At 49.3% G+C, this 9,263-nt stretch overlaps 1 protein-coding gene across 5 annotated transcripts in view; it reads right to left on the reverse strand.

Annotated features, from left to right (window-relative positions):
- TNC (tenascin C) overlaps nt 1-9,049 on the reverse strand; it is a gene marked incomplete at both ends in the record, with an annotated part of 64,107 nt that extends 55,058 nt beyond the window's left edge. For all 5 annotated transcript variants that reach the window (XM_084236980.1, XM_084236979.1, XM_084236978.1 and 2 more), the window contains 5 exons: nt 1,326-1,482; nt 2,240-2,355; nt 3,412-3,675; nt 4,907-6,316; nt 8,593-9,049. In XM_084236980.1, the coding sequence (XP_084093106.1) occupies nt 1,326-1,482; nt 2,240-2,355; nt 3,412-3,675; nt 4,907-6,316; nt 8,593-9,049 (2,404 nt within the window). The remainder of the gene's footprint in view (nt 1-1,325; nt 1,483-2,239; nt 2,356-3,411; nt 3,676-4,906; nt 6,317-8,592) is intronic.
- Between the last annotated feature and the right edge of the window lie 214 nt (nt 9,050-9,263).

Below are 9,263 nucleotides of genomic sequence, written 5' to 3' on the forward strand. Positions count from 1 at the left end.
CACAGTTGTGTGATTACAGAACTTCAAATATTGGGTTGTTTGTCCTTTAATAATAATAAGAAATAAAATGGTCAATCCCCACATTTAGATTAAAAAGAAAAGGGCAAGGAAAAGAAAAGCCTTTTGTATTTTCAGTGTGCCTTCTCTGTAGCAAATAAGCATTTACTTGCTCTTTTCTATGCTTTTCTGGTGAGCTAATGATTTTTTTTTCCTGTCAGTACCTGCCTTCCACCTACCACAGAGGGATGTTGTCAGGATGATGGAAAACACTTGCTTATAAAGGAGACAATCCTATGAATTGGCTCTGAGCTAGGCAAAATGTGCAAATATTTAAATGCAAGATGTTCTCTCTTGTCATTAGTCAACAGATTTAACTTTTCCGACAACCCCCTGCCAGGAAGAGTCAATTCCATAAAGAGTTGGCACATCTGCTCTCTTAGAGAAGATTTTTCCAAATGGCAATGCAAAATAATTTAATGGAGTTACTTAATTACTATTTATTTTCTTTAAAAAACATTTGCTTCCTAGTAGAACAATTCTAAATTTGAACCCCCCTGTTCTACCCCTCCCCATCCCCAACATATGATCTAATATTGCCAAATCTAGTCTACTTCCAAGAAGTTCTGACATCATTAGTATTGAGTGACATTTTATTTAGGTTCCTGCTGAAGACTTGGAATCAAGATTCTACATAAACCAGAGCCCAGCCAATGTGAGTGGTAATGAGGTGAAAGTGATAAAACTAGACAATGGCTTAAGTTTTTGGCCCTGATCACATTCATGATGTGTGGTTAGTAAAATTGACTTAGCTTCTGCATGCCCAAGTTTCTGCTCTTGAAAAAGAGTAACATCACTGTTTTTCGTACCTCCTTCACAGAACTAGATGATAGCATTACATTGCACTGTCAGAGTGTCAGCCTGATGTCACTTTAAAGCTCCTCTCATCAAGAGATGGATCCATGTCCCCTTAAATCTGGACTGGGTTGAGGTTTGCTTTGACAGAAGTGATATAGCACCAGTTTGGGGCCATCCCTGGAGGCTGAGAGACCTTGTGCAGCAGAGGCCCCATTCTGGCTGAGGCTATCCCAGGGCTGAGATCATCCCAGCCCCCAAAGATCCATAAATGAGACCAGGCAAAGACAGAAAATTTATCTAACTGAGCCCAACCCCAAATCATCAATGTGCAGAATTACTGTTTTAAGCCACTAAGTTTTGGGCTTGTTTTTTACATAGCACAAGCTAATTGGTTAAGTCTCTATATAAAAGGTGCTGGAAGGTATACTCAGCTTCCTCATTGTGTAAATGGCATTAAGGCTGATACTCACGGGTGGTTGTCACCCTCTTCAGCCCCGGGCCCCGCGTATTGTTTTTCACGATGTGCAGAGTGATCTCATACTGTTGACCAGGAGCCAGGCCAGTTTGCTGGTACGTGGTCTGAGGCCTTTTCAGGCTTTGGGTGATCGCTGCCTCATCTTCTTTATTCTAAAAGATAGGGACACCTTGGTAAGACATAAAGGAAGGGCCAGCCTCTTCATTGATGTGAGTCACTTGTTCTTCCTTTATTCATTTCTCTTTTAGTTTTTCATCTATTCCCTAAGGACTTACTTGACATCAGATCAGTACTGCAGGTGCTGAGGATACAGAGATGATAATGACATTTCTCAAGTATGTTTCTCCCTCTTGTAAGCCTCTCTACTCACCCCTTTGACATTCAAATCTTATCATGAAATGTAAGAGACAAAATAATTACAGAAACTCAACCTCTGTCCCTCCCTCGATAGACTAAGAAGCCAGCATCACAGAAGAGATTGGCTCTCAGTCTCCTCACTAGTTAGTGGAAGAGGCTGGGCTTGAACTCAGAACCCACTTCCTGGACTCATTCACATGTGTTTTACTGTTTTACTCTCTCCAGAGAGAATGGATATTTAGTCCCATATATGCATGGAGGCATTTCTTCTTTTCTTTGCCTCTGAGTAGAGATTTGCAAGAGTATAACAGGCAATCAGAACCTGGAGCTAACACCAGTTTGCCTAGGTCTCAGTCCTAAAAGCCATGCTTATTGAGTCATTAAAATTAGGTAAAATACATATGCAAAATTGCAAGGTGCTAAATAGAGCCTTGTTGTCTGCCTAAAACTAAGGAAAGCAAGTTGATATAAACCATACACAACTTTACAGAGTCCTTGGACCATCTTTCAGATCCCTGCAGTTAAATACACCCATGCCTTTGTACACCTCACCATGTTCCGGAAGCTGATCTCCCACTTTTCGAAAGCAATGTCCAGAGGATCCCACTCTACTTCCACAGATGTCTCTTTGATGGATTTGAATCTTAGGCCTTCAGGTGCTGGCAAGTCTGTAGGAAGAGCACAGGAGGTGAGGCTGACAGCATGGGTGTTGGGAGTGTCACAGCCCTGATTCCACAAAACCCCAAGGTCGATGCCTACCACAGCTAGGATCTGGCCATCAGAGCTGGAGTGTATTTAAGGGTTCTTCTGGGATGCGGTCTACTGCAAGGCAGTGTGAAAATGAATGAGGGTCATCTACGTATTAAATATGGTTATACCTGGAAATCTGGTTTTCAAATCAGCCTTGGAATATCATCTAAATCCTACCATTACCACTTTCCTGTGCACAAAGTAGCCTGAGACTCAGTTTCTTCACTTGAGAGGAGGAGGTAAGTATGCTGGTCCCCTGGGAATGTTCTGAGGATTGAGTAATATACTGTATGCAGGCTGCTGGCCATGGTGCCTGGCATTAAGCCAATGCTGCCATCTCAAAGCCAAAAAGGACCAATTTCTAGTCACAACTTGCCTTTCAGGTGTGAAGGTGACTACAAGGCTCCTGGAGTCTTAAAGGAACAACTTGAACCTTCATCGTTTCACTTTTTTTATTTTTTAAATAGATAAACTTTTCACTTTTATTTTTTATGTATATCAGAAGGGAGAGGAAGACTAGAGTGGTTCAGAGCATGGACCTGCACCATACTACCAGGACTCAAATCCTATTGCTATCAATTTTGGATGAGATGAATAACCACTACCCTCGGTTTGCTCATCTGTAAAATGGGCTAACAATAGCACCTATCTCACAGGGTTGTTGCTGATTAGGACATGCAAAGTGCTTCCAATGAAGTCTGCTGCATGGTGAACAGCTGTGAAGTGCTACCTGCGACCATTTTCTATGCCAGGGAGGCTACAGGAGAACAAGGAGGGAGGTTTTATAGAAAGTGAGGCACTCTTTAAAAGAACATATTCAATGGGCTTCAGTGGGTTTTCAGCCCTTCACTGGTGTAACATTGGAAGAACAGCTATGGAGTTATGGAGGCAAAGGCAAGGCAGTGGTGAGGGCTGGGGCCAAGGCTCTGGTGTGAGGGGAGGGACCTGGCGGCTGCTGAGAAGTGCTCACTCACAGGTGGCCACCCTGGCACTGACGGGAATGCTCCTCTTGTTCTCCAGGATGGCAAACACACGGATGAAGTACTCCACACCCGGCTCCAGCTCCCGAATGGTGGTAGATGTCTGGTCCCCAGGGACACGGAACTGCATTTCCAGGCCATCCTCCTGGGTAGGTGTGTATATGATGAGATACTCCGTGACCCGCATCTCATTGTCCCAGGCCAGGTTTACGGTCTCCTCGGTCACTTCTGTCACGATGAGGTCTTTGGGAGGGGAAACTGGCAGGAAGGAGAAGGAACAGTGTGGGTGAGTGACATTCTCTCTGCGTTCTCTCCAGGTTATTTGCCTGTGGCCTCACACACAGAAGCCCAGATCCAGCTTCCATTTCCTAAATGCAGGTCCATTTTCTAAAATCAAGGACCATGTGCTGTGACCCATCTTGGAATCTTGGGGTGGGGTAGTCGTCCACAGGCCTTCAGGTTCAAGTTCCAGATCCGTATATGACCCGGAGGACTCTTATGGTCAGGCCCCTCCAACTTCTCCACCCTGCAGATCTCAGTTCAGATTCAGGCCTCTGCACAGGAGAGTGCAGCCTGGGAGTATGCCCTCCCCAAGCTCCAGGTCAGACATTTTTAGCACTGGAGGTGTCTTTGGGGCTCATCTGGTCCAACTCTCACTTCCTAGATGTGAATGAGGCAGAGGGGCTTGCTCAACTTTGCTTACCTTGTCAAATTTCCAACTCATACCTCCTCCCCACCAGCCTGATGATGTTCTTCCACCCAGGCTTCCTTGCCTTGGCCACATTAAGCAGAGTCATTTATTGATTCTTACCTACCTTTAATCTTATTTTATTCTTCTCTAGCTTAATCAAGGGAAGGACATACAAGATGCTCATTGAACATGATTGTTAATGGGTCTTTGCTGTTTTCACCTCCTTACATGATGCTTATGTGCTTGCAGTATGCTTACTGAGCACTTACTGTATGCCACGCTTGGCTGTCAGCAGGGTGCTCCTTCAAGGAGCTCACACTCCATAGGGTAAAAGATAGTACTGAATGATAATGTCAGGGGCTGCCTGAAAGGTATTCATGTTTAGGCTTTAGCTGACTTGTCCTTAAAATTGTCTTATGTAATCTCACTGTTCTTCCCATTTAGCTGAATTTTGACTTCCTCCAAGTAGAGGGATCTAGGGTTTGGTGTCAGTGGGGACTAGGAAAGAAGGCTGATGTCTACCCAAGGCAGGTCATCATTTTCTCTTCCTCATCTTGGGCAGTGAGTGTTAAACTCAGGTTGGGCAAGTTAGGCAGATTCGAATACCAGCTCTGTGATGTCTTAGCTGTGTGTTATTAGGACAATGTCACAGCCTCTCGGAACCTTTGAGTTTTCAATAGGCTTATGACCAGAGCCCCTTCAAAGGTCAATGTGTGTGCACACATATGCACACACTTCCCCAACACAGTGGGTGTGAGCGCATCACGCCCCCACACACAGGCAAGGCCCTGCACTCACCCTCGGAGCAGTCTTCCCCGGTGTGGCCCTCATTGCAGATGCAGCGGCCAGCAACACACTGGCCCCAGTTACTGCAGTCATTGGGGCAGGAGCGCTGCCCGCAGTCCAGGCCTGCGAAGCCCTCCTGGCAGACACACTGGCCGTCCACGCAGCGGCCCTGGCCGTGACAGTCCGCCGGACACCTCTTCTCCTTGCAGTCTCTGCCCATGAAGCCTTCGTGGCACACACACTGCCCGTTGACGCAGCGGCCCTGGCCGTGGCAGTCGTGGGGACAGGAGAGCTCTGCACAGTCGGAGCCGGTGAAGCCTTCCTCACACACGCACTGCCCGTCCACGCAGCGGCCCCGGCTGCTGCAGTCCCCGGGGCACCTGCGATCCCGGCAGTCCTCCCCAGTGTAGCCATCGTCACACACACACATGCCGTTCACACAGCGGCCCTGGCCGTGGCAGTCGCTGGGGCAGCTCATCTCGCTGCAGTCGAAGCCCTGGAAGCCAGCTTCGCACACACACTTGCCCCGTATGCAGCGGCCCCGGCCGTGGCAGTCGTTGGGGCAGCGCAGCTGGCCACAGTCGTCGCGGGTGTAGCCCTCGTCGCACACGCACTGCCCATTGACACAGCGGCCGTGGCCACTGCAGCCGCGGGGACACTGCAGCTCGCCGCAGTCGTGGCCGGTGAAGCCATCATCGCACTCGCACTGGCCATCCACGCAGCGGCCGCGGTTATGACAGTCGGCGGGACACCGTTGCTCGCTGCAGTCGGGCCCCGCGAAGCCCTCGTGGCACACGCACTGGCCCTCCTCGCAGCGGCCCTGGCCATGGCAGGCGTTGGGGCAGGTGAGCTGGCCACAGTCCTCGCCGGTGAAGCCCTCCTCGCAGTAGCAGGTGCCGTTGACACAGCGGCCGCGGTCGAAGCAGTCGTTGGGGCAGATGAGCTCGCTGCAGTCCTCGCCCGTGAAGCCCTCGTCGCACACACACTCATTCTCCACGCAGCGCCCGCGGCCCTGGCAGTTGTTGAGGCACAGGGGTTCACGGCAGTCCTCACCTGCGAAGCCATCCTGGCACACGCACCTGCCGTCCACGCACTGCCCGTGCTCCTCGCTGCAGGGCATTGGGCACACCTCGTGGCTGCAGTCAGCCCCCGAGTAGCCTTCGAAGCAGACACAGACCCCGTTCACGCACCGGCCCTGGTCACTGCAGTCCCCGGGACAGGCCAGCTGGCTGCAGTCCTCACCCGTGAAGCCCTCATCGCACACGCACTGCCCGTCCAGGCACTGGCCCCGCAGGTTGCAGCTACCCGGGCACTCGGGCTCAGAGCAGTTGGGGCCCTTCCATCCAGGTTCACAAACACAGCCACATCCTTCGGTGCTAAAGTTCCCCCGGCCGCTGCAGAAGGGTCTGGTGTCCAGGCGGCCTGCAACGAGGGGAAACGAGGTGCTTGACTGAACCCACAGTCCAATTTCTTGGCATCTGTCCCTGAAGGCCAGGATGAAATGCAGGCAGAGCATGGTCATGCCTGCCCAGGTCCCACCTGCTTGCCTCGTGTATGAGACCTCATCGCTCAGTGAGTGAAATCAGCTGGGACTCATAGGAAGTTATAGGAAGTAGGAATTCTCAGCCCCAGCCCACCCTGTCTGAAATTGTAGAATCAAGTGTAAAGAAGCGTGTGCTCATGTGCCTGCAGCAGTAGGGGTGGAGGTGGTGATGGGCTCTGTAGTGTTTCCACTTTCCACCACCCAGGGAGAACATCTACAATTTCCATAGAATTTTCCAGGAGTCGCAGACCCCAGGGATAACATCACTGCCAGCGGGAATGCAGGATGCTGGGCTGGACTGCCACTTTGGTACCTTGCCAAGGTCAAGGGCATCAGAGGTGCCCAGGAAGTAACTGCCACACTGAACCCAATTCTCTGCAGCTCAGCTTCTTCGCTGGTCAAGTGAGGCCACTAGCCCAGCTCCCTGGGGGCAGATTGGGGCGGAGGAGGACACTAGAGCCCGCTGCGGTGCCCAATGTGATGCTCTTTCCCAGAGGGTTTGGTTGCCTCCAGCTGGTACCTGTACTCATGAGTCCAAGACTTTCTAATTTTCCAGAACTGAAATGTGGCAGCTGAGGTGTGGTTTCTAAACTCTGCTGGGACAGCTGTTAGTCTGGCCCTGGCCCCACAAAACTCCTTGCCCCCTCTCTTTCCTCAAGGCTGATAGGTGGGTGGGATTGAGGGCCATGTGGTCACAGCGGACAGGAGTCTAGTCCCTGGAGCTCCACATCATCCTCCACTTGTCTTACAGGAGTGATTGGTGTTTCCTCTATGGAGCCCAAGGAGAAGAAACAACACTCACTCCCATGTTCCTGCACCTAGAGATAGCTGCATTAATGTTTATCTCTTCCTGACAAAGGGAAGGAAGCGAATATTAAAAAAAAAAAAAAAAGTGGATTTGACAAGTAAGAATCTAAACCAGTCCGGTCTAGCAGGTTGGTCCATGTGGCTATGAAGCCATTGGACTTGTGACATGTCTGAACTGCGATGTTGTTGTAAGTGTAAAATACACACTGATTCCAAAGACAGTGTAAAAGAAAATATCACTTCATAATTTTGATACTGATTCCAGGCTGAAAATAAGATGGGTATTTGGTTATATATATAAAATTTGGTTATATATTGGATGAAATAAAAGAAAGGATTGAAATATGTATCCCCTGTCCTTTTCTTTAATGTAACAATTAGAAATTTTAACATTGCATAGATGGCTCACATTGTATTTCTATTGGACAGCCCTGTGCTAAACTAGCACCGACTCTATCTACATGGTGCGAGGGATTCAACATGAGTGGAAGATGAACTATTTCTCTCCCTGGAATCCTGGAGCACATTCTATGTTCTCTCTCCACTTACAGTGATTAGGTCTACTTTTGAAATAACTTGCCATGTTGAAGTATTTTCTGTTTTTTTTTTTTTTTTCCTGAATGACAGAGATTTTCAGCTCTGATATGAAGCTGTTGGAAAGACTGTAGTTCTCTCAACTTTAGTGTAGCACACCTAATCTCAAGGGGCTGTGAGTGTAAAATACACACTGAGGGCAAATGGGATAATGACTCAGAGTCCATCAAGGTGATTCACTTGATAGTTGTCATCCCCTCACTGTTGCATTGAACAGGAACAAATTCTCTAGTTCCCGCAGATTTTGCACCGCCAAGGGCAGGCTGCACCTATGTAAGAACACCGGGGTGTGGAACACTGTGGCTTAAATCCTAACTCAGCCACATATGGCAGGGCCTGGAGGAACCTCCTCCTCCTGCTTGGCCTTTGTTTCCCTGCTTATACAAAGAGGTGATGAGGCTGTATCAGCACATTTCAGGGAGTAATCTTTGGGTTGGAAAAATTATAACATGTTCCTAAGATTTAGGGATGATTTCCTGGTTAAATACAATTTAGAAACTGGTATTTAAGGGAAAATGGGTTTCTCAAAGCAAGATTTCTCAGGGACCTGAAAATTCCTCTGAGAAACACTTGTAACCAACACCTTCAAGGGCAGCAGAGAGGGTTACATCTCCACCTTTATTTGACCTTTATAGTGACTATTGGGTGAAGCAAGTTCCCCAGGGTACCCACTTTGAAAACAACACATGGTGGCATCTGCCCTGCTCATCATCTCTCCACATGCACAAGAGGCTGGCCAGTCCCTGGCTCGTACCTTCGGCAGGCTGGAGGCAGCAGCCGGCTCCTGAGGTGCACTGCTCCCGCAGGGAAGACACCAAGCCCTCCAGCTCCTCCAGGCGGCTCAGAAGCTCCTTGATGTCGGGAGCAGCAGCACAACCACAGGCCCGGCGGGGGATGTTGATGCGGTGTGTGAAGATGATCTGGTTCTCCCCGTCCACCGTGTGCTCCTGGAGGCTTTCGCTGGGCTCTGATGCAGGGGCCACATCTTTGTCTCCATTGGGTGAGTCAAGATCCACAGAGCACTGGGAACCTACGGGCAGCCTGATGTTGTAGATGTGGTTGAACACCACTGGCTGGGTCTCCTCTGGCAGGGTGACATTCACCCCACTCTGTCGCTTGTGCCGGATGACTTTCTTGATGACCCCACTTTCAGTAGGAAGGACAAGCAAAGCTAGGAAGATGCCAGGCAGCAGCCGAGTCACAGCCCCCATGGTGGAGGTGGGTTTGGCTGGCTGTTTCTAGGGTTCCGCAGTCCTAGGGTGTCTCACTCTCAAGCAGAACTGGGGATTTGGAAGCACAGAGTAGAATCCAAATCTGTTGTCCCTGATCTCCTGAAGGAATTCTCTTCTACAAGTAAAAAGGGAAAGCAACAAGCTTATTAATATCTCCTGCTAATTACATTGACCACACCACTGGTATTCCAAG

Source organism: Talpa europaea (genome assembly GCF_964194135.1).
Source record: "Talpa europaea genome assembly, chromosome: 7".
In the NCBI taxonomy this organism is placed as follows: Eukaryota; Metazoa; Chordata; class Mammalia; order Eulipotyphla; family Talpidae; genus Talpa; species Talpa europaea.